The 26,237-nt window shown below is 43.3% G+C and overlaps 1 protein-coding gene across 7 annotated transcripts in view; it reads right to left on the bottom strand.

The window, feature by feature from the left end:
- Positions 1-26,237, bottom strand: part of LOC141103387 (complement factor H-related protein 1-like) — a 553,742-nt gene that overhangs the window by 352,211 nt on the left and 175,294 nt on the right. For all 7 annotated transcript variants that reach the window (XM_073592914.1, XM_073592913.1, XM_073592912.1 and 4 more), the window contains exon 2: positions 7,269-7,454. In XM_073592914.1, the coding sequence (XP_073449015.1) occupies positions 7,269-7,454 (186 nt within the window). The remainder of the gene's footprint in view (positions 1-7,268; positions 7,455-26,237) is intronic.

Genomic DNA, 26,237 nt, shown 5'->3' with positions numbered 1-26,237 from the left:
GGCGACTACATGGCAAATGAGGTTCAATGTAGAAAAATGTAAAATAATGCATTTGGGTGGCAAAAATATGAATGCAATCTATACAATGGAGGGAGAACCTCTGGGGGAATCTAGGATGGAAAAGGACCTGGGGGTCCTAGTAGATGATAGGCTCAGCAATGGCAGGCAATGCCAAGCTGCTGCTAACAAAGCAAACAGAATATTGGCATGCATTAAAAGGGGGATCAACTCCAGAGATAAAACGATAATTCTCCCACTCTACAAGACTCTGGTCCGGCCGCACCTGGAGTATGCTGTCCAGTTCTGGGCACCAGTCCTCAGGAAGGATGTACTGGAAATGGAGCGAGTACAAAGAAGGGCAACAAAGCTAATAAAGGGTCTGGAGGATCTTAGTTATGAGGAAAGGTTGCAAGCACTGAACTTATTGTCTCTGGAGAAGAGACGCTTGAGAGGGAATATGATTTCAATTTACAAATACCGGACTGGTGACCCCACAATAGGGATAAAACTTTTTCGCAGAAGAGAGTTTAACAAGACTCGTGGCCACTCATTAAAATTAGAAGAAAAGAGGTATAACCTTAAACTACGTAGAGGGTTCTTTACTGTAAGAGCGGCAAGGATGTGGAATTCCCTTCCACAGGCGGTGGTCTCAGTGGGGAGCATTGATAGCTTCAAGAAACTATTAGATAAGCACCTGATTGACCACAACATACAGGGATATACATTGCAATACTGACACATAATCACACACATAGGTTGGACTTGATGGACTTGTGTCTTTTTTCAACCTCACCTACTATGTAACTATGTAATGCTTAAAGTGAAACAATAAAAGTGTAATATCCCTTTAAATTTCATACCTGGGGGGTGTCTATAGTATGCCTGTAAAGGGGCGCATGTTTCCCGTGTTTAGAACAGTCTGACAGCAAAATGACATTTCAAAGAAAAAAAAGTCATTTAAAACTACTCGCGGCTATTAATGAATTGCCGGTCCGACAATACACATAAAAGTTCATTGATAAAAACGGCATGGGAATTCCCCACAGGGGAACCCCGAACCAAAATTTAAAAAAAAAATGACGTGGGGGGTCCCCCTAAATTTCATACCAGGCCCTTCAGGTCTGATATGGATATTAAGGGGAACCCCGGCCAAAATTATTTTTAAAAAATGGCGTGGGGTCCCCCCTTAAAATCTATACCAGACCCTTCAGGTCTGGTATGGATTTTAAGGGGAACCCCGCGCCAATATTTAAAAAAAAAACGGCGTGGGGCCCCCCCAAAAATCCATACCAGACCCTTATCTGAGCAGGCACCCTGGCAGGCCACAGGAAAAGAGGGGGGGACGAGAGAGCGCCCCCCCTCCTGAACCGTACCAGGCCACATGCCCTCAACATTGGGAGGGTGCTTTGGAGTAGCCCCCCAAAACTCCTTGTCCCCATGTTGATGGGGACAAGGGCCTCATCCCCACAACCCTTGCGCGGTGATTGTGGGGTCTGCGGGCGGGGGGCTTATTGGAATCTGGAAGCCCCCTTTAACAAGGGGACCCCCAGATCCCGGCCCTCCCCCCTGTGTGGAATGGTAAGGGGGTACAAAAGTACCCCTACCATTTCACAAAAAAACTGTCAAAAATGTTAAAAATGACAAGAGACAGTTTTTGACAATTCCTTTATTTAAATGCTTCTTCTTTCTTCTATCTTCTATCTTCCTTCGGTTTATTCCTCCATCTTCTTCTTCTTCTGGTTCTTCTGGTTCTTCCTCCGGTGTTCTCGTCCGGCATCTCCTCCGCATCGTCTTCTTATCTTCTTCTCCTTGGCCCGCTCCGCATCCATGATGGCATGGAGGGAGGCTCCCGCTGTGTGACGCTTCTCTCTTCATCTTTTTCTTAATCTTTTCCTCTTCATCTTCTTCTCTTCATCTTCTTGTCTTCTTATCTTCTTCTCTTTGGGCCGCTCCGCATCCATGATGGCCATCCGGTGACCCCGCCCCCTCTGACACACGGGGACTTGACGGGGACTTCCCTGTGGCATTCCTCATGACGTCAGATGGGGCGGGGTTACAGAACGGGTGACACCGCCCCGTCTGACATCACGGGGAATGCCACAGGGAAGTCCCCGTGCATCAGAGGGGGCGGGGTCACCGGGGGCCCCGCCCCCCGTTATTTAAGAACTGTCAGAAGAGGAGAAGCGTCACACAGCGGGAGCCTCCCTCCATGCCATCATGGATGCGGAGCGGGCTGAAAAGAAGATGAAGTCAAGAAGATGAAGACAAGAAGATGAAGACAAGAAGATGAAGACAAGAAGATGAAGAGAAGAAGATGAAGAGGAAAAGATGAAGAAAAAGATGAAGAGAGAAGCATCACACAGCGGGAGCCTCCGTCCATGCCATCATGGATGCGGAGCAGCCCGAGGAGAAGAAGATAAGAAGACGCCACGGATGAGATGCCGGGCGAGAACACCGGAGGAAGAACCAGAAGAACCAGAAGAAGATGGAGGAAGAAACTGAGGGAAGATAGAAGATAGAAGAAAGAAGATAGAAGATAGAAGAAAGAAGAAGCATTTAAATAAAGGAATTGTCAAAAACTGTCTCTTGTCATTTTTAACATATTTGACAGTTTTTTTGTGAAATGGTAGGGGTAGTACCCCCTTACCATTTCACACGGGGGGGAGGGCCGGGATCTGGGGGTCCCCTTGTTAAAGGGGGCTTCCAGATTCCGATAAGCCCCCCACCCGCAGACCCCCACAACCACCGGGCAAGGGTTGTGGGATGAGGCCCTTGTCCCCATCAACATGGGGACAAGTTGTTTTGGGGGGCTACTCCAAAGCACCCTCCCAATGTTGAGGGCATGTGGCCTGGTACGGTTCAGGAGGGGGGGCGCTCTCTCGTCCCCCCCTCTTTTCCTGCGGCCTGCCAGGTTGTGTGCTCGGATAAGGGTCTGGTATGGATTTTTGGGGGGACCCCACGCCGTTTTTTTTTTATTTTGGCACAGGGTTCCCCTTAAAATGCATACCAGACCTGAAGGGCCTGGTATGGAATTTAGGGGGACCCCCCACGTCATTTTTTCTTAAATTTTGGTTCGGGGTTCCCCTGTGGGGAATTCCCATGCCATTTTTATCAATGAACTTTTATGTGTATTGGCAATTCATTAATAGCCGCGAGTAGTTTTACATTACTTTTTTTCGTTTGAAATGTCATTTTGCTGTCAGACTGTTCTAAACACGGGAAACATGCGCCCCTTTATAGGCATACTATAGACACCTCCCAGGTATGAAATTTAAAGGGATATTACACTTTTATTGTTTCACTTTAAGCATTATTAAAATCGCTGCTCCCGAAAAAACGGCCATTTTGAAAACTTTTTTTGCATTGATCCATGTCCCCCGGGGCAGGACCCAGGTCCCCAAACACTTTTTATGACAATACCATGCATATAAGCCTTTTAAATTAGCACTTTTGATTTCTCCCATAGACTTTTAAAGGGTGTTCCGCGGCATTCGAATTTGCCGTGAACACCCCAAATTGTTCGCTGTTTGGCGAACTGGCGAACAGCCGATGTTCGAGTCGAACATGAGTTCGACTCGAACTCGAAGCTCATCCCTAGTGACCAGTAACCAATCATCTGGTCATCTTGTTTAGGGGTTGGTTGCTGGGAGGTGTCTACACTCATGACCATGTCCCAGGTAGATTTTGTGATACATATTGATATATCTGCATCTATAGTGTTTACAGACTGCAAATATTCATATTATTATTCAACGTGAGATTTCCTTCAAAACAAATCTAAACATGCCATATCTATAATGTATAGCCTACTTAGGAGGAAAAAGGGGTACCAGTGGTTTCCCATATGACCTGACATAGGGGTGTCTGGACTTGAAACATTACAAATTATCTGAGGAAACAAAATATGTCCATATTATGGCTGTGCTATTACTAAGTCGGAAGTTATGAAACATGCTGACATTTCATACTTATTCCACTGTTTTAAGCTTGATGTGTATTCAAACATTTTACAACCGGGACCTGTTGGGTCTCTGAATGGAGAGGGTGACAGTTTTACGACAGGCCTGAACTGTCTGCCCTTTCAACAAGCTGTTTTTTAGTGACCTAGCCTGGTTCTGTTTTCTCTGTTGAGATAACCTTTTCTGTTGAACTTAAAAAGCTTTGAATTCTTAAGACAAGGGAGGAGGGAGTTCAGATTTCTCTGTAATGTACACGGTTAGCCAAGCTGTCATGGCTGCATTCCAAACATCATAGCAGCTAGCTACAGCGTTTCATGTCCAGTACGTGATATCGTTACACCCCGACGCCATTTTTTAAAAAAAATTTGGCCGGGGTTCCTCTTAATATCCATTCCAGACCTGAATATGGAATTTAGGGGGACCCCCACGCATTTTTTTTTTAAATTTTGGTTCGGGGTTCCCCTGTGGGGAAATTCCATGCTGTTTTTATCAATGAACTTTTATGTGTATTGCCGGACCGACAATTCATTATAGCCAGCACTAGCTCTAGCACTTTTAAATTACTTTTTTTTCCGACAATTCATTATAGCCGACACTAGCTCTGGCACTTTTAAATGACTTTTTTTCCCAGACAATTCATTATAGCCGGCACTAGCTCTAGCACTTTTAAATTACTTTTTTTCCCTTTAGAAATGTCATTTTGCTGTCAGACTGTTCTAAACACGGGAAACATGTGCCCCTTTACAGGCATAATATAGACACCCCCCAGGTATGAAATTTAAAGGAATATTACACTTTTATTGTTCCGCTTTAAGCATTATTAAAATCACTGCTCCTGAAAAAAATGGATGTTTTCAAAACTTTTTTTGCATTGATACATGTCCCCTGGGACAGGACCCGGGTCCCCAAACACTTTTTAAGACAAAACCATGCATATAAGCCTTTAAAATTAGCACTTTTGATTTTTTTATGTTCGTGTCCCATAGACTTTAACGGTGTTCGTGTGTTCGAACTAATTTTTTGCCTGTTCGCATGTCCTGGTGCGAACCGAACAGGGGGGGTGTTCGGCTCATCCCTAGTGCAGTATAGTGGTCAGTGTAGTGTAGTGGTCAGTGTAGTGGGTAGTGTCCTGTAGTGTGTAGTGTAGTGGCCAGTGTAGTGGGTAGTGTCCTGTAGTGTGTAGTGTAGTGGTCAGTGTAGTGTAGTGGTCATTGTAGTTTAGTGTAGTGGGTAGTGTAGTGTAGTGGTCAGTGTAGTGTAGTGGTCATTGTAGTGCACAGGTAGGTCATTGTAGTGGACAGGTAGGTTAGTGTAGTGGTCAGTGTAGGAATCCGGTATGTCAGTGTAGTGGACAGGTAAGTCAGTGCAGTGGTAAGTGTAGGAATCAGGTATGTCAGTGTAGTGGCCAGTATAGGAATCAGGTAGGTTAGTGTAGTGGTTAGGTAGGTCAGTCTAGGAATCAGGTAGGTTAGTGTAGTGGTCAGTGTAGGAATCAGGCTGGTCAGTACTACTGTACTAGTGGAAGGGACTCAGGGAGTGCTAAAAGTCTGCAGGTTAGGGGGCGAAAATTACTTACCCTGACTCGGGCGCTGACAACCCACGCTACGCCACTGGCAGACAAGATAATGACTTGGTTATTCACTGTCGCAGAGGCTGAATTCCTGCCCAGCATTATCAGTTAAAGTGTTAAAGCAGGGAGCTGCAGGGACTCATGGGGTGAGCAGTACCCTAGTGGCAGCCTAGGATCAGAAAAGACTATGTGGAACTAAAAATCCCAGAAAAATAGTGCCTGGGGAGGGATAATGATTTGTTCTACAGGTTATTTCTTTCCTTATTATGATTACAAATCTTTGTTTGGAGTGCTTTAATGTAGACTATGGGCCCCAATGCAGGCTGCCAACAGCTATTTACCACTGACATCTATGTGTAGCTTCCATATTTAGGACAGCCTCCTAAGTTAGGGCACAGGAGGTCTAAACATTTCCCTTAAACCAGGTTGTTGGGTACTTATCATGCATGATTCTGTAATGATCTTGTTTGCAGGTTGTGTTATTGTGTACACTGCTTATCATCTCTGTTTTTTACTATTTATTGGTATTGTTGTTTCTGTCTTACTCTGCTAGGCAATAGGCAACCCTTTTTTCAACCTTGGTGTGTCAGAGAGTATGGTACTGTCTAGTGGGTCGTTAACACCAGGATTACGGAAACCAAAACATCAGCAGCTTCTTTAGAGGAAAGCGATACAGTTACATATTTCAATACACTTGCCTTTTCCTCCCTTGGACCCTCTCTACCTGCAATGGACTGTGTTTTCAACCTATTTTCTCTAATTTTATTTTATTTGATTACAAGGAGAGCTCACAAACTTTCCCCTCCTTCTTAAAGTAGCCTTTGGTCCTTAAAGTGTCAAACAGGGACATGTACCCCAAGATCAGCTCCATCAGTCCAGAGCCTCTCACCATCACCTTCTCCATATCTTTACAGTATCTTCAAATTAAATATGGCTGTTTAGAAAGATTTCGTAAAGGGCACATACAGTATATCTATGATCAACGGTTGAAAAAAATGTATTCTTTGACAAAGTAATTTCAATAATTGTAATAAGCTCTAAAAAAATATTTTTCCCCCCAAAAGGAATATGTATGTAGGCAGAGAAACCAGTGATGGGATTTCCCAGCTAGAAATACAGCTCTTGCTGCAGAGATCTTAAGTGCATATTTTCTGGAGGATAAACTAAAAACAAAGCATCTTCCCAAAGCTTAAAAATCTTCAATTGGGTTCGCTGACAGTTTATTGTGTGCCTTTTCAAATCTTGTCTTTGTTATGGAAATCAAATGTGGTGACAAGGTGATTTTTGTGAATGATATTATTGCAAGGATGTCTTATTCTCAGTAGAAAGGCTGGAATGAATTTAGGAATAGAAAATTAAGAATTATTGGAGCTGTATAAAATAAAGTTTACAAACAACACAAAACTAAATAAGACTTACTAACCTACTAATTTACTAATATGCATATTTATTAAACATAATCTTCTACATTTTAAAATAATATACAAACCACCACCTAAGCACATATACAGTATATTAACAAGCATAAAAGAGCCTTAATTCAGTTTCTTTGAATTATGCATGCAAAAGTGTTGCATCTCAATAGAATGGAATATTAGGCTAAATGGACAAAAAATATATATTTTGTGTATACTTAGTAACCTTATTTATGTGTATTCTTTGTATGTAATAAATTGGGATAAGATTAAAAGCAATTTTGAACATCTATTGTTATACCAAAAACAACTCATTATACTTACTTTTGCATTCCCCTCTTGACACTTGTAGCCATGTGCCTTCTGAGCAGATCATTTTAATAGTCGCCCCATAGCGTGAATATCCAGGGCGGCAAGTATAATGTACTACATGTCCCATGGGAAATGATTCTTGTACCGAGGCCCCTAACAACTCCATATGTTCCAATCTTGGTGGAATTTTGCAACTACCTAGAAATAAATAAAAATACAGTTACTTTTTTTTTTAACCACTTGAAATCCAGAATTTTAACCCCCCCCCCTCCTGTTTAGGTAATTTTTTCAGTTCAGCACTCTGATACTTTGTTGGACAATTACTCAGCTATGCAACAGTGCAACTAAATTAATTTTATATCATTTTTTTAGTCAGATAAATCTTTCTTTTGGTGGTATTTATTCACTATAGGGATGAGCTTCGAGTTGGAGTCAAACGTAAGTTCGACTCAAACATCGGCCGTTCGACCGTTCGTCGAATTACGAACATTATGGGCCGTTCGCACCAAATTCCAGTGGTGCGTCACGGCCCATAATTCACTGCGGCATCGCAGTGCATTGCTGGCTGATGATTGGCCAAGCATGCACTATGACCCGCATGCTTTTGCCAATCACAGCGCGGTAAGAACGGAGAGCCATAATTGGCCAAAGGCAGGGTGGCTTTGGCCAATTATGCCTCGGGGGATTTAGTACACTCCCCACACTATGTAAGGCCGCCTGCACGTCGGCCCTGTGTAGTTTGTTCCGGTGTTGAGAGAGAGAGAGACAGTGTCATTTAGTGAGTCAGTTAGCTGCAGTCAGTGTATTGTGTATATATATGCATCCCAGGTGTTGTGTATATATATATATATATATATATATATATATATATATATATATATATATATACATACACACACACTGTATTCAGTTTAGCTAGATCCATTCCTGTTATTCTCTTCCTAATATACTTACAGGCAGGCAGCTGCAGTATTTACAGTCAGTGTACTGTATCCTGTGCACAGTGTGTGCAACTAAATCCTGTTGCACACATCCTGTGCAACTAAAGCTAACTGAAGAGAATTGCTGGTGTTCTCTTTCTAATAATTCCTTAGGCAGGCAGCTGCAGTATTTTCAGTCAGTGTATTGTGTATATATATATGCATCCCAGGTGTTATATATATATATATATATATATATATATATATATATATACACACTGTATTCAGTTTAGCTAGATCTGTTCCTGATCCCCAGTCAGGCGACCAAGAAAGTAGGGGCGTATTGGACTATTGCGGTACGGTACACATAACAATATAAAGAATATACCAATAATATAAAAAGTATAATCGATTTTATTGATGCACAAACCAATTCATGGTAATACATTACAGCGTAGTAAAAAATGAATAAAAATCAAGAACATTGGGGTCATGATTTTACAGTAAGACAGATCATCTCAGATATCGAATTCCTCGACTAGTTTCGCGGACATAACCGCTTCGTCAGGAGGGGATCTGAAGATGGTAAATTCTGACTAAACAGTCTAAACCTAACAATTGGGAAAAAGTACAATAAGATTTAACGGAAAAAAATATATAGAAATAATAATAAGACTGTGTTACAGCATCAAGGTTAAACCATATAATAAGATTTGCTGGGGGAAGGGACAAATCTGTTTACCCATGTCCCAGCAGACCCCAAGCGCAGGGCTCCTCCACCAAGGGTAATCTCCCACGGCGACCCGGGGGAGCTGCAAAGATGACGAGGATGGTATGGATAAATATAATTTTCCCTTCCCCCAGCAATTCTTATTATATGGTTTAACCTTGATGCTGTAACACAGTCTTATTATTATTTCTATATATTTTTTTCCGTTAAATCTTATTGTACTTTTTTCTATATATTTATATTTATTTCTATATATTTTTTTCCGTTAAATCTTATTGTACTTCTTACTGTAAAATCATGACCCCAATGTTCTTGATTTTTATTCATTTTTTACTACGCTGTAATGTATTACCATGAATTGGTTTGTGCATCAATAAAATCGATTATACTTTTTATATTATTGGTATATTCTTTATATTGTTATGTGTACCGTACCGCAATAGTCCAATACGCCCCTACTTTCTTGGTCGCCTGACTGGGGATCAGGCTCCCAATCTTGCTAATTATTGATTCCTGGATGATGGTACAAGTATTTTTGTTTACCTCAGTACTTTACCACAGAGGCCATACATTTATCTAGATCTGTTCCTGTTATTCTCTTCCTAATATACTTACAGGCAGGCAGCTGCAGTATTTTCAGTCAGTGTACTGTATCCTGTGCACAGTGTGCAACTAAAGCTAACTGCAGACAATTGCTGGTGTTCTCTTTCTAATAATACCTCAGGCAGGCAGCTGCAGTATTTTCAGTCAGTGTACTGTATCCTGTGCGCAGTGTGCAACTAAAGATAACTGCAGACAATTGCTGGTGTTCTCTTTCTAGTAATACTACAGGCAAGCGATTCAGCTAGCTGCAGTATAATCAGTATACATATACATCACATCTTTGTGCAGCTACATCTCACTGCAGGCCATTCCTTGTGTACCTATTCCAATACATCAAAGACAGTATGTCTGGAAGGCCAACAAGGAGAGGCAGACAGTCACAGGCCAATAAAAGAGGGCAAGCAGGCTCTGTGTCTAGAGGCAACAGTGCTGGTCGTAGACACGGTGCATCCTCATCAGCACGTGGCTGTGGGGCATGCTTGTCCTTTTTCTCAGCAGCTGGCCGTGTTAATCCACAACATTCCAAAAAGTTGGTAGAGTGGATGACCAAGCCGTCCTCATCCTCCTCAACCTCTGCCACCCAGGATACCTTGGCTGCCAATGCAGGTGCCAAAGCAGCCTATTCCTTGGACTTGAGGTCATCATCAGTTATTCCTTCCCTAGCCCCACAGATGGAGTCCCCCAAACTGTTCGACCACAGTGTCGGGTACATGCTGCAGGAGGATACGCAGCGTTTTGAAGGCTCCAATGATGGTACCCAGCTTGAAGAAGGCAGTAACGTGAGCCCAGAGAGAGGGGTTGCCCAAGAAGGACAACAAACTGGCAGTCATGTTCCCCCAGCTGCAGTATACTGCCAGGTTTGCTCCAGTGACGAGGAGGGAGGGGATGATGAGCTCACTGACTCTACGTGGGTGCCTGATAGGAGAGAGAAGGAGGAGGCGGAGGAGGAGGAGGAGGAGGCACATCTCCAACGAGGCAGGATGCCCTCCAGGGGCCAGCTTAAGGGCAGCCAACCGACTGCATCACACCGCAGAACTCCGCAAGTGCAGGGTGCTGGTGACTCCGCGCGTTATTCCAAAAGTTCTTTGGTGTGGGCCTTTTTTGAGACGTGTGCAGCAGATCGCACCGTTGCTATTTGCAACATATGTCTGAACCGTAACAAGCGTGGACTAGACAGCAAGCGCTTGGGCACCACATGCTTAATCAGACATATGTCGAGCTCCCATGCAGCCCGTTGGCAACACTACCTAAAAGACCCACACCAAAGAACAAGGCGGACCTCTCCTTGCTCCTCCTCATCAATTGGGATCTCCAACCCCACTATACCTTCAGTCCTCTCAGCACTGAGAGGAATGAAGGTGTAGAATTAGGTGAGCCACTGCCAAGTACTTGCGGGCAATCTGCTATCATTACACCAACGTCCGATTCTAGCAGGCAGATTTCCCTACCCCAGTTGCTCCACCGGCAAAAGAAGTTCGCTCCCAGCCATCCACATGCCCAGCGGTTGAATGCTAGCTTGGCTGAATTGCTAGCACTTCAACTGCTGCCTTTTCAGTTGGTAGACTCTGCCCCCTCTTGTGAGTTTGTGGAATGTGCGGTACCTCAGTGGCAGGTTCCCAAACGCCACTTTTTTTCACAGAAGGCGATTCCAGCACTTAACCGGCATGTGGAAGGCAATGTCCATGCCTCGCTGGACAGGGCGGTCAGTGGTAAGGTGCATATTACTGCTGACTCATGGTCCAGCAGGCATGGACAGGGACGTTACCTATCCTTCACCGCGCACTGGGTGACTCTGCTGGCAGCTGGGAAGGATGCAGGACAGGGTGCAGTAGTGTTGGAGGTTGTTCCACCACCACCCCTCCAAAATTCTACTAGTGGTGATTCTGCCACACCTCTCTCCTCCACCCCCTCCTCTTCTTCTTCCTCCATGGCCTCTTCCTGTGCTGATTTGTCCTCGGAACCAGCGGTGCTCCGTAAGCGTTCAAGGGGCTATGCAAGCACGCAGGCAAAAAGATGCCATGCGGTGCTTGAGCTGGTGTGCTTGGGGGAAAGGAGCCACACTGGGGCAGAGATCTGTCAGCTCTGCAGGGGCAGGCTCAGAGTTGGTTGATGCCATGCCAGCTTAAGCCAGCAATGGTGGTTTGCGACAATGGCACCAACCTCCTCTCTGCCCTCCGACAGGGACAATTGACCCATGTGCCCTGTTTGGCTCACGTTCTTAACTTGGTGGTGTAGCGGTTCTTGGGCAGGTACCCGGGCTTACAGGATGTCCTGAGGCAGGCCAGGAAAGTGTGTGTGCATTTCCGCCGGTCATATAATGCCAGTGCTTGGCTGGCTGACCTCCAAAAGGAATTTAACCTGCCCAAAAACTGCCTCATCTGTGACATGCCCACCAGGTGGAACTCAACGTTGGCCATGCTACAGCGGCTCCTCACATAGCAGAGGGCCATCAATGAGTACCTGTGCGACTTTGGCACCAAGACAGGATCAAGGGAACTTGTTTTTTTCCCCACGCCAGTGGGCCATGATCAGGGATGCATGCACTGTCCTATCACCATTTGAGGAGGCCACGAGGATGGTGAGCATTGACAGTGCATGCATCAGTGACACTGTCCCTCTTGTCCACCTGTTGGAGCACACGCTGCATGGAATAATAGACGGGGCACTTGAGGCAGAACAGAGGCAGGAAGAGGACTTCCTTACCTCTCAAGGCCCCCTTTATCAAGACAGTGTTCCTGCGTGCCCGCTGATCACACAGGAAGAGGAGGAGGAGGACTGTGTCAGCATGGAGGTGGGACCTAGCACTCAGCATCAGCAGCAGTCTTCAAGGGATCATTTAAAGTCCGAAGAAACCCATGGACTTGTATGTGGCTGGGAGGAGGTGGCTGCGGATCATGTCCTCCTTAGTGACCCAGAGGACTCTGGACCGAATGCCTCAGCAAACCTATGCTGCATGGCCTCCCTTGACATGCAAAGCCTGCGGAAGGAGCCTTGTATTCGTGGTATCAAGGAGAGGGATCATTACTGGCTGGCAACCCTCCTTGATCCACGTTACAAGGGTAAGGTTGCGGACCTTATCTTGCCATCGCAGAGGGAGCAGAGGATGAAACATCTTCGGGAGGCCTTGCAGAAAGATTTGTGCAATTTGTTTTTCCAGATCCTGGGAGGTTACAATTTCCTGGTCCTCCTGGACAACGTGTTGCTGAAGCTTCAATCAGCCACAGAAGGAGCGGTGGAGAAGGTGGCCGTCTGACCGATGCGTTCAGACAACTTTTTAGTCCGCAGCCCCAAGGTATGATCGGTTCCAGCAGCCATCGCCAGCGTCTGATTCACATGGTGTAGGAATACCTAGGAGCAAGATCAGACTTGGACACCTTTCCCACCGAAAATCCTCTGGGTTCCTGGGTCTTGAGGATGGATCACTGGCCAGAGCTTGCACAGTATGCAATTGAGCTACTGGCCTGTCCTGCATCCAGAGTTCTTTCGGAACGCACATTCAGTGCTGCTGGAGGCTTTGTAACCGATCACAGGGTACGCCTGTCCACCAAATTGGTCGATCGGCTGACCTTCATAAAAATGAATCAGTCTTGGATCACCAGCTACCAAGCACCTGATGCTGATGTAACCGAATAATTTTTTTTTTAATGTGAGATCCCTTCAACACTGCCTATGCTGATGCTGAATGACTATCCTGTTATGCTTAGTGACAATCCTCTTCCTCCTCAATGTTCATGCTGATAGCTTGTAAGAACATTTTTGGTTCTGGGCACCGCCACCAGTGGCTAAGGCCCAATTTTTCTGCCCCTATTTAAAAGGAGAGTGTAATTACAATTTTTGATGCAATACTTTGCAGCAGGGCTCATTCCTGCACTCCAACTAGAGTATCTGTGAGGGGTTGCAGTGTTGTGGCACCAGCACCAGTGCCCAAGGCCCAATTTTTCTGCCCCTGTTTAACAGGGGCATGTAATTACAATTCTTGATCTAATATTTCACAGCAGGGCCCATTCCTGCGCCCACCAAGAGTAACTGTGAGGCTTTACAGTGTTGTGGCAACACCACCACCCCATCCACCACCAAAGGCACAATTTTTCTGACCCTGTTCAACAGGGGCATGTAATTACTTTTCTTGATCTAATATTTAACAGCAGGGCCCGTTCTGTGAGGCCTTATGCCCTGTACACACGGTCGGATTTTCAGACGGAAAAAGTGCGATCGGATTGTGTTGTCAGAAATTCCGATCGTGTGTGGGCTCCATCTGACTTTTTCCATCGGAATTTCCGACACACAAAGTTTGAGAGCAGGCTATAAAATTTTCCAACAACAAAATCCGATTGGTTAAATTCCAATTGTGTGTACACAAATCCGACGCACAAAGTGCCACGCATGCTCAGAATAAAATAAGAGACGAAAGCTATTGGCTACTGACCCATTTATAGTCCTGACATACGTGTTTTACATCACCGCGTTCAGAACGTTCGAATTTTCCGACAACTTTTGTGACCATGTGTATGCAAGACAAGTTTGAGCCAACGTCCGTCGGAAAAAATCCATGGATTTTGTTGTCAGAATGTCCGATCAATGTCCGATCGTGTGTACAGGGCATAACAGTGTTGTGGCAACACCACCACACCGTCCACCACCAAAGGCCCAATTTTTCTGACCCTGTTCAACAGGGGCATGTAATTACTATACTTGATCTAATATTTAACAGCAGGGCCCGTTCCTGCGCCCACCAAGAGTAACTGTGAGGGCTTACAGTGTTGTGGCAACACCAACACCTAAGGCCCAAATTTCTGCAGAGTATATAGGGCAGGCCCCTACTTTCAAACATCCAACTTACCAACGACTTCTACTTGCAAATGGAAGGAGACAACAGGAAGTGAAAGGAAATCTACCCCTAGGAAGGGAAATACTCTCCTGTAAGAGTTCCTTGTTTCACTAAAAACCCCAAATTTTCAAAATCCAATTGTCATTGGGACAGAAAGCGAGGTGAAATCTTCTGAACAGGTACACAGACAGCAAAACAAATGTTACAGGGGTGATAATCCTTCCCTATGTTTTCCAAAAAGCGTAAAAATAGATGTTTTGGCTGGAGCTACACGTAAAGAATGTACCAGTTCAAAATTACAAACAGATTCTACTTAAGACTAAACCTACAGTCCCTGTCTTGTTTGCACCGCCTGTATACTGCTGTTCAGAGTATGTAGGGCCTGGGGGCCCAACGCCTTTCCTTTTTTTTATTTGGGTGTGGGGTTCCCCCTAATATCCATACAAGACCCAAAGGGGCTGGTAATGGACGGGGGGGGGGGTTTCTCAATTATTTTCATCCATATGGCTGGGACCAGATATGACATTAAGGCCGCAAGCAGTTTTAAATGACTTTTTTTCCTTTAGAAATGTCATTTTGAGCAGGGACTGTTCTAAACACGGGAAACACGCGCCACTTTACAGGCATACTATAGACACCCTCAGGCATGACATTAAAAGGAATATTTCACTTTTATTTTTTCACTTTAAGCATCATTAAAATCACTGCTCCCGAAAAAACGGCCATTATGAAAACTTTTTTTTGCATTGATGCATGTCCCCTGTGGCAGGTCCCCAAACCCTTTTTAGGACAATAACTTGCATATTGGCCTTTAAAATTCGCACTTTTGATTTCTCACATTCGAGTCCCATAGACTTTAACGGGGTTCGAAAGTTCACACAAACTTTCGGTCCGTTCGAATGTTCTGATGCGAACCGAACCGGGGGTGTTTGGCTCATCCCTAATTCACTATCACCACAGGTTTTTTAATACATTTTTTACTATAAGAAATAAAAAAAGATAACACATTAAAAAAAAGTTTCCTTTAGTTTCTGTTACACAGTTTTGCAAATAAATAATCTCTCTTCACAAATTTAGCTCATAGTGTATTCTGCTACATTTGTTTGGTAAAAAGAAAATACATGTATATTATTTAGACTGCGTGAAAGTTAGTGAAAGTCTACAAACTATGGTATATACAATGTATATTTGAAATTTACCAAACCTAATGTTCTGACTGCCCATCTCATTTCTTGAGACCCTAAAATGCCAGGACAGTACAAACACCCCCAATGATTCCTTTTTAAAAAGTAGACACTCTAAGGTAAGAAGCATGCTGAGTTTTTGAAATTGTATTTGTTTGACACACTGTTTTCAAACTAATGTAAAAAATTATTTTTTCACAAAGTTGTCATTTTAACAAATTATTTCTCACACACAGCATAGGCATACATACAATCACACCCATATACATATTCTTTTTACTTCTCCCAAGTAGAGGGGATACTATGTAAGACTTTTTTGCTGCCTAAATGCACAGAGGGACCCAAAATCCAAGGAGCACCTCTCAAGCATTTAAGGGCATGCATTTCACTTCTGATTTCCTGACCACTTATCACAATTCTTGAGGCCTTGAGGTGCTAGGACAGGGAAAACACCCACAAAATGGCCATATTTTGCAAAGCAGACCCTCTGACATATTTACCGAGAGGCATGAGTAAAATGTATTGTTTATACAAAAGTTATAAATTTATAAGATATTTCTATCACATATTGTGGGCCTATTTAGAATTAAACCCAAAAACATATTCTGCTAGTCCTCTTGAGTATGGGGATACCACATGTGTGATACTTTTTCACAAATTTTAGACTAATTATGTACTTGTCACAGATCAGCTGCGGAGCTGATCTGTGTCTCACCTTTACTGCTGTAGGCCGGCTGGCACCTGTTGTTCTACTAGTTTGTGTTCAGCTCTGTGCACTCTGCAGCAATGGGTGTCGCTGGCCACACCTGTTGCCTAATATATGACTCCTTCCTGCTACTTCCTGTCCAGCCCCTCATGTGCTTCCCTATTTAAATCCCTTTCAAACCAGCTACTGGTTGCTTGAGCAACATTTGTTTCTGAGCTCCCTTCGTGTAACCTGCCTTAAACCTGACCTCTTGTGAACTGATCTCTTGTGTACCGATTCGGCTTGTTCTGATTACGTTGTCTGCAGCCCGCCCTGACCTTGGCTCGTTATCTGGCTCTCTTTTTGCTTCATCCATCCATCCTTGTCTGACAGTGTCTTTTGGCACTTCCCTAGCGAGCAGGGTGAACCCGGGGGTCGTGACCTGGGGTCAGCACGCAGCTAAGCCCAAACCCTCGTGAGGGAGTTCCTGGCAGAATACCGGCTGGCCCTTAGACTCCACGCCCTGTGGGGATCCCGTGTCACCTGCTCGCCTGTGGGCTCACTGTAAGTAGTACCGTGACAGTTTGCTCAAGCCATGAGCACCTCCGAGAAACGACCACTGACCGAGGATCAAATGCAACATCTAGTTCAGAGACTTAACTCCCAGCAAGCCAATCAAGAGCAAATATTGCTGGTTCTTCAGGATCTTGCCTCTCATCTGGATCGTCTGCAACTCCCGTTCCTGCTTCTGCTTCAGCTGCTCCCATGTTACCAGCTACATCTGGCAATCCCTGCCTGCATCTGCCGTAGTCACCTCATTTTTCTGGCAACCCTAAGGCTTGTCAGGGCTTCATTAATCAGTGTTCCATCCACTTTGAACGTTCCAGCCACCATTTTCCAACTTTCCAACTGATCGCACCAAAGTCGTATATCATTTCTCTCCTCTCCGGTGATGCACTAGCTTGGGCCTCCCCACTCTGGGAATCACACGATTCTATCACCTCCGACCTCCAGCACTTTTGGATGCATTCCGGAAAACTTTTGATGAGCCCAGCAGAGTGTCTTTGGCTGCTGGGGCCCTCCTTCGTCTTCGTCAGCAAGAAAGGGAGGGACTCAATTCTTAGAAGGACAGAGAGGGCAATCTGTAACAAAGACCTGAAGCACCGAACAGTATGCTGTCTACCGGGCGCTCTTGTTCGGCACATCACGGATCTGGTGGACAGATTACTGGGAGGGGCTGGGGAAGGCCCAGCTGTCATGGTTCACGTTGGCACCAATGACAAAGTCAGAGGCAGATGGAGTGTCATAAAGAACGATTTTATGGACTTAGGAGCTAAATTGAGCAAAAAGACCTCCAAGGTAGTATTCTCAGGAATCGAGCCACATCGTTCTGTGAGCATCGAGCCAGAGGGAGATTAGGGAAGTAAACAAGTGGCTGGTGGCTTTAGCCCAGCCTAGGCCTTTAAGCTTGCTGATGGCCACAATGGGAGCCGCTTTCAGATGGTGAAATATCGTCCTCTTAGACTCACGTCCAGCATCCACATTAGCACATAGCCCAGAAGAGAGAAAGACTGACCATAGTGTAGTAAATTCCAAACAGGTTTTAATATAAAAAAGTATTGCACTTACAATTAAGAGGCGAAAATATCGCATGTAAAGAGCCGGCCGGCATACATAAGAAACGGAGCCCATCCTCCTACTCTGCTCATGTGGTGACGTCACTAACGTGCCTTCTCCAGACGCGTTTCGTCATCAGTAGACGTTGTCAATGGGGAACAGGCAGCGAAGTTACTCACCACCATATATACGGGACCAAGCCTTGTTCTGAGTCACGAGTACTCAAGCGCCATATTGGATATGGGAAAATAGTTCCCTTACTGCATGCGGGGATATTTAATCCACAACACATCGTGTAAAAAGTTTTAATGAAAAATAAACGTATACAGAAAGATCCTCTTAGGGAATCAGCGCATAATTGTGGTGAATTACGTGATAATAAAAAAGCAATCCAAAACAATCTTTTTTGGGTATAGATAAGTTCAACCCTCACTGGAGGGGGAGCTCACTGGTAAGGGAAATATCCAAATTAGAAATGTCCTGGATCCATAGATTGAGAACTTATTCACCTTATGAGTTGAATATTGATACTGATGTTAACCACTTCAGCCCCGGAAGGATTTACCCCCTTCCTGACCAGAGCACTTTTTACAATTGCTAATTGCGCGGTCATGCAATGCTGTACCCAAACGAAATTTGCGTCCTTTTCTTCCCACAAATAGAGCTTTCTTTTGATGGTATTTGATCACCTCTGCGGTTTTTATTTTTTGCGCTATAAGCGGAAAAAGACCGTAAATTTTGAAAAAAAATGATATTTTCTACTTTTTGTTATAAAAAAAATCCAATAAACTCAATTTTAGTCATACATTTAGGCCAAAATGTATTCGGCCACATGTCTTTGGTAAAAAAATGTCAATAAGTGTATATTTATTGGTTTGCGCAAAAGTTATAGCGTCTACAAACTAGGGTACATTTTCTGGAATTTACACAGCTTTTAGTTTATGACTGCCTATGTCATTTCTTGAGGTGCTAAAATGGCAGGGCAGTACAACCCCCCCCCCCAAATGACCCCATTTTGCAAAGTAGACACCCCAAGGAAATTGCTGAGAGGCATGTAGAGCCCATTGAATATTAATTTTTTTTGTCCCAAGTGATTGAATAATGACAAAAAAAAAAAAATTACAAAAAGTTGTCACTAAATGATATATTGCTCACACAGGCCATGGGCATATGTGGAATTGCACCCCAAAATACATTCAGCTGCTTCTTCTGAGTATGGGGATACCACATGTGTGGGACTTTTTGGGAGCCTAGCCGCGTACGGGGCCCCGAATACCAATCACCGCCTTCAGGATTTCTAAGGGCGTAAATTTTTGATTTTACTCCTCACTACCTATCACAGTTTTGAAAGCCATAAAATGCCCAGATGGCACAAAACCCCCCCAAATGACCCCATTTTGGAAAGTAGACACCCCAAGCTATTTGCTGAGAGGCATGCTGAGTCCATGGAATATTTTATATTTTGACACAAGTTGCGGGAAAGTGACAATTTTTTTTTTTTTTTTTTTTTGCACAAAGTTGTCACTAAATGATATATTGCTCACACAGGCCATGGGCATATGTGGAATTGCACCCCAAAATACATTTAGCTGCTTCTCATGAGTATGGGGATACCACATGTGTGGGACTTTTTGGGAGCCTAGCCGTGTACGGGGCCCCGAAAACCAATCACCTCCTTCAGGATTTCTAAGAGTGTAAATTTTTGATTTCACTCTTCACTGCCTATCACAGTTTTGGAGGCCATGGAATGCCCAGGTGGCACAAACCCCCCCCAAATGACCCCATTTTGGAAAGTAGATACCCCAAGCTATTTGCTGAGAGGCATGGTGAGTATTTTGCAGCTCTCATTTGTTTTTGAAAATGAAGAAAGACAAGAAAAAAAATGTTTTTTTCTTTTTTCAATTTTCAAAACTTTGTGACAAAAAGTGAGGTCTGCAAAATGCTCACTATACCTCTCAGCAAATAGCTTGGGGTGTCTACTTTCCAAAATGGGGTCATTTGGGGGGTTTTGTGCCACCTGGGCATTCCATGGCCTCCAAAACTGTGATAGGCAGTGAAGAGTGAAATCAAAAATTTACGCCCTTAGAAAGCCTGAAGGTAGTGCTTGGTTATCGGGGTCCCGTACGTGGCTAGGCTCCCAAAAAGTCTCACATATGTGGTATCCCCGTACTCAGGAGAAGCAACAGAATGTATTTTGGGGTGTAATTTCACATATTCCCATGCCATGTTTGAGCAATATATCATTTAGTGACAACTTTGTGCAAAAAAAAAAAAATTGTCTCTTTCCCGCAACTTGTGTCACAATATCAAATATTCCATGGACTCGACATGCCTCTCAGCAAATAGCTTGGGGTGTAGACATGTGCATTACGTTTCATTCCGAATCGAAATTCGGATGAATTTTTCATTATTCGGAAATTCAGATGCATCCGAATTTCCGAATTACAAAAGTGATGAATTTAAACAAATCTGAAAAAAAGCGAACGAATTCGAATCGAATTCGAAAACAAATTCGAATCGAATTCGAAAACAAATTCGAATCTGTAGTATGGGTGTAACTTTAGTTATTGAATTACAAGAAACTTAGTAATAGTTTTAAGGTGATTATATATATATATATCTATATCTATATATATATAGATATAGATATATATATATATATATCTATATCTATATATAGATATATATATATATTTCTATATATGTAAAATGTATGTTTCTGAGCTAACAGATGGTCATTCACAGAGGGTCATTGTCTCTGAACCATTCTCTGGCTAGCCTATTGTTAGGACCAGATAAAACCAGCTTTTCGCGCCTTTCATCTGGCCTTTATAAGGTGAGACAATGGAGCAGGGCAGCGAACCTCGTTAAGGGACGTAAGAGGTCCTGGATCTTGAACAGACTGTCGGCTTCCAGAACTATCTGAAAATTCAGAAGTTGAGGGGTTCCCTGGATTGAATGCTGAATTTATCCTGTATTGTAACATCTGTAATACATCTTTAATCGAAGCTAAGTAAATCTCTTTTATTACATTCTTTGTTTTGTGTGTTTTAATCATTGCATTTACTGACCACATATCTAAAAGGGTAAATATATAAATGAATCTATGAATAAATGTAACACAGAATTTAACCCCTTGTTACATAATGGCGCTGTGAGCAGGATATTTAACCCTTTCAGTGCTGGTTTGAAGTGCAGTGATTAATCCTAGTAATACTGTTGTGAATTGTAATGTTTTTTGACAAGTGGGAAACTGTATTATTAGTGTGCACTGTGATGGGAGGTTTGTTGCTAGGTTTGCTTTGGTGGCAGTTAGTGGCAGATATGTTTAACTGGATAAAAGAAGCGAAGGGGGGAGACAGTCGAAAGAGCCCCATCTCAGAGTGGGCAGATTCTAGACGCTGGTCTACTCTGGCTCGTGAATTGATCAAGTATCAGGATGCATTTAAAGTGGAAGACCCCCGCCACTGTCTCCTGATTCTTGATTTGTTTCGATATTTAAAATCGGAACAGAAAGCTGCATCTATATTAGGATGGATATTTTTGCAGGCATTGAGACAAAAAGGGGGTAGATGGTTGAGTGTTTCCACTCATTGTGTGCTTAGCGAGGCCCTCGGCAAGCTTTAGATTTTTTGAGATATAGAACAGATGAGCTGATGACCGCGTTAGGTGGACAAGTGGCCCTTTCGCTGGTGCTCACATAATTGTTCTTTGAGGTTTGAAAACGATGAGCAGAAAACAGGTAGGAAAAGGAAAAATATGACCTGTATTGATGCTTAGATTGTGATTACTGCAGTAATATATGTGTTGAGTTTAAATGTTGAGCTCGTTTGTTGGTTGTTTAGCTAGCTATTGGGGAGGAAAAGTTGCTTGTATGGATGATATGTAAAAATGCATTTGGCTACTGATGTTTAACTGAGTTTTTGTGTGTTTAACTAAAAAGATCAGTTAAACATACAGGAATGGCTGCAGCTTTCAGCTCCCCCCCCCCAGACAATGGACAATAGTCCAGCATGTTGTGAAAGGAACTGCAGCTTTAGACTGTATTTGTGAGAGTCTGCTTGAATGAGACGATCCCTAAGAGAGGGGGACAGAGTTTGTTGCAGATATTCCCCCTCAAACCCCCCCCCCCCTGTAAAAAAGCTTGTGCCTGTGAAAGATGGGACAGTGCTGAACATTTTAAGAAATGCTTAATTATGTTGAAAAAAAAAACATCCTAGTTGAAATTGTTAGTTTTTTAAATCTAGGATTATTTGAAACAAAGAAAGTAAATGGCTGATTGATGTTAACACCCTTCAAAATCCTGAATAGCAGTCATGATTATTATAATTCTATTGGTGAATGTAATAAAGTGTCATGTTCTAGGATACAACACTAATGTTTTTTATTTAAGTTTTTCGTTAATACAGAAGGAACCAGATCTATTCCTAGAAGTTTCATAGATCTGTATGGTATTGAACAAGAGGTTGCAATAGAAACATCAATATGAGTTTGGTGATGTATAATGTTTGTGCACAAATGTAATGAACACCATATAATGTTCTTGTGAATTATTTCAACCATGGTTAATGACAACTTTGAATGGACGTCCTTTAATGAAAATCCACGTGGTGATAATTAATTAAGTAATATGAGCTCAATTAGTAAGGGTAATAAAAGTGCACTCATGAATAACAGAAACAATGGCCATATGTTTTGTTGTTTGTGGAAAGTGTTGGTTAAATGTGTTTGTTGCTAACTATTTGTTACTTTCTAGGAAGGAACGGTAAAAATATCACACTAAATACCTTTTTATTTTGTTTAGTTCCTAGACAATATTAAACAGCATCAACCCACCTGTCTGATATGGTTTGATGTCCAAGAACTAAAGATGAAGATTACAGTCAAACTAAATAATGTATGTTGTTTTTGTTGTTATTTGTATGCAATATGCAAACGTACTGAAAGTTTTCATTGGAACTGATTGTAAACCAGAGCAGCTAATACTCTCGATGCTGCATAATAGATTTATAAGGGTTTCCTCTGATTGAGTTGAATATAAAATGATATAGAACAAATAATGTTTGAATATTGACAGCAAGATTGTTTTGATATCTGGAATTATATAATACTTGGAATGGTTTGAAGGGTGTAAGAATACCCAAACATTTACATATTGTTATTTTCTGTGTATATGTAAGCTACATTATGGCAGCATCTACTTCTGTATATTCTGACATAATTATTTTGGTGGAACTGTAAGGCATTACCACTGTGGGTGTGTGTTTGGGGTTTTACATAAAGTACATTTTCCTGCATGATTGACAGTTTAAATTTAAAGTAATCATTTTGTTTTTCAAGGAAAAAAAAGTACTTATGTCTACTTATAACTGTACATTTAGGTTAATATTATTGCACTGAACACAATTTTTAAGTCTATCAACATGAGGTGTTCTAGTGTTATTCTTTGACCACCCTGTTCTATACACCTGGTTGAGTTTTCATAACATTTTCTTGGTAAAGGAAAAAGAGTTATAAAATAGGTTCTTAGGTTTTGTTTTCCTCAATTCTCCTTGATTGCTTGGGGTGGGACTGGCATGTAGAATACAGTGACACATATGCATGGGCATATTATATGCACATATTGGGATCAGTGTAGACAAGAGCCAGTTAGCCTGCCAGAATGTCTTTAGAGTGTGGAAGGAGATCAAAGTGCATAGAGGAAACACACATTAAGTAGTTTAAAGTTGGGCCTATAATTTGAGACAGAGTAGTGTATAGTTCAGGTGGGGGATGAGTAATATACCTGTAATAATATTTCACCTTTCGTGTAGAAAGCTGAGTTTTTCAGTGTTAAGACAGATCACTAATGATTATCAATTTGCCTGTTCAGAAATCTATAATGGGCTATATGGGCATTGTTGTTAATTAAGGAATGTTGGACTGACATATTTGGTAACACACCTGTCAGGATGTCAACTAGAAGCATATTGGAGAAAGGAGACAAACACTTTTGACAGCAGCAATGGTCTATAAAGTCTTTACCAATGATCAGCAGCTGAACTGTTGGTGCAAGTTCCACCTGTTCTGAGGGTCGAGTACCTGAACTGTTCCATCCGCTATCATGGTTAAGTATCTGAATCTGATGGTGAAGTACTTGAACTGTTTTATCTGCTCTGATGGTCATGTGCCTGAACTGTCTGTAGAAGTTCCAGCTACTATGTGGTTATGTGCCTGCACGTTTGTGACTTGTGAGCTGCAATAGTCCGAAGGATATGGACTTTGTATTCTACAGTTCTTTCAGTTCTACAGTGTTTCAAGTGTTATGCTGCAGCTGCGATCTGGTAACCGGATGTCTAAGACTCCGCTGTCCATCACCAGATATGGAGGACTTTGACAAGTATCTATGCGTTTAAACTCTTGGAAAGGAAACTTTGATGCTCATGCCTGTACTTTCAAAAGGAAGTTTGGTGTTATTCTGTTAGTCCAACATATAGTTGTTTTTATAAGCCTGGACATTTTTTATATTTTTCAGCCCTAACATAGCAGAATGAGATTTCCTGGACAGGTAAATCAGACAGAGAAAGTGGGTCAAGAGATAGAACTTTAGATAAATAAGACGAGGTGTGGAAGGATGTAAAACTGTTATACATTGATTTACATGTGGAAAATACCCAAGGGGTGGGATATATGGGACCATATTTAATAATGAGGAGTGTTTCGCATACATACTTATAACACTGGAAATGTGAAGGATGACATTAATGAAGTCAGAAATGTTTATATTGGAGTACAAGCGAAAGGACTACCTTAAGTAAAACATCTTGATATATCTATAAGTAATCCTGAGTATTATAAACTAAACTATAAATCTTGTAAGTCAAGGGGTGGAATGTAGTATGGGTGTAACTTTAGTTATTGAATTACAAGAAACTTAGTAATAGTTTTAAGGTGATTATATATATATTAGGGGTGCTGAAATTAATCGATGCATCGCGATTCGGGTGTCCCCGATGCGGCATCGATGCATAAAACCCCGAAAATCGACGTTTGGTGACGTCATTAGTAGCCCCGCCCCTCCCGGGAAAGCGCTCAAGAACATTTTTAAACTGTCTTTATTTTAATAAATATATTACAAAGGATGGTGTGCCCCCGCTGTATGTGCTTTTTTAAAAAACAATGTCACTTCATACCGAACTTCGCCGGTATACAATCATGTGACTCCCGGCCCGCCCCGCCCCTCTCCGCTCTTTTCTTCGCTCTCCGCTTCCGTCTCCTGAGTCCTGACGTCAGCAGGGATTTCTCAGTCCCGCCCGCCTCTCTTCTGATAAGATAACTATAGTCAGCGGGCGGGACTGAGAATTCCCCGCTGACGTCAGGACTCAGGAGACATGTGAGCGGAGAGCGGAGAGGGAAGAGGAGAGCGGAGAGGGGCGGGACGGCCGGGAGTCACATGATCGTATACCGGCAAAATTTGGTATGAAGTGACATTGTTTTTTAAAAGCACATACAGCGGGGGCACACCATCCTTTGTAATATATTTATTAAAAGAAAGTAATTGGGGGGGGTCAGTGATGGCTGCGTTTGGCGGGCACAGGTGGCTGCGTTTGGGCACAGGTGGCTGCATTTGGGCACAGGTGGCTGCGTTTTGGCACAGGTGGCTGAGTTTGGCGGGCACAAGTGGCTGCGTTTTGGCACAGGTGGCTAAGTTTGGTGGGCACAAGTGACTGCGTTTGGGCACAAGTGGCTGCGTTTGGGCACAAGTGGCTGAGTTTTGGCACAGGTGGCTGAGTTTGGCGGGCACAAGTGGCTGCGTTTGGGCACAAGTGGCTGCGTTTGGGCACAAGTGGCTGAGTTTGGGCACAGGTGGCTGAGTTTGGCGGGCACAAGTGGCTGCGTTTTGGCACAGGTGGCTAAGTTTGATGGGCACAAGTGGCTGCGTTTGGGCACAAGTGGCTGCGTTTGGGCACAGGTGGCTGAGTTTGGGCACAGGTGGCTGCGTTTGGGCACAGGTGGCTGAGTTTGGGCACAGGTGGCTGAGTTTGTGCACAGGTGGCTGCGTTTTGGCACAGGTGGCTGCGTTTTGGCACAGGTGGCTGCGTTTTGGCACAGGTGGCTGAGTTTGGCTGGTACAAGTGGCTGAGTTTGGGCACAAGTGGCTGCGTTTTGGCACAGGTGGCTGAGTTTGGCGGGCACAAGTGGCTGCGTTTGGGCACAAGTGGCTGCGTTTGGGCACAGTGGCTGCATTTGGGCACAGGTGGCTGCATTTGATGGGCACAGGTGGCTGCGTTTGACGGGCACAAGTGGCTGCGTTTGACGGACACAGATGGCTGCGTTTGACGGGGGAGGTTCAGTATTTTTCAGTTTGTTTGCGCCCCCTAAAAAAATTTTGAGCACCAGCCGCCACTGGTCAGCACAGAGACAGTACAGGGAAC

The sequence above is a fragment of the Aquarana catesbeiana genome, linkage group LG07 (genome assembly GCF_042186555.1).
Source record: "Aquarana catesbeiana isolate 2022-GZ linkage group LG07, ASM4218655v1, whole genome shotgun sequence".
Classification (NCBI taxonomy): Eukaryota; Metazoa; Chordata; class Amphibia; order Anura; family Ranidae; genus Aquarana; species Aquarana catesbeiana.
The sequence above is the reverse complement of the archived record's forward strand: the minus strand, read 5'-3'. Positions and strand labels throughout refer to the sequence as shown.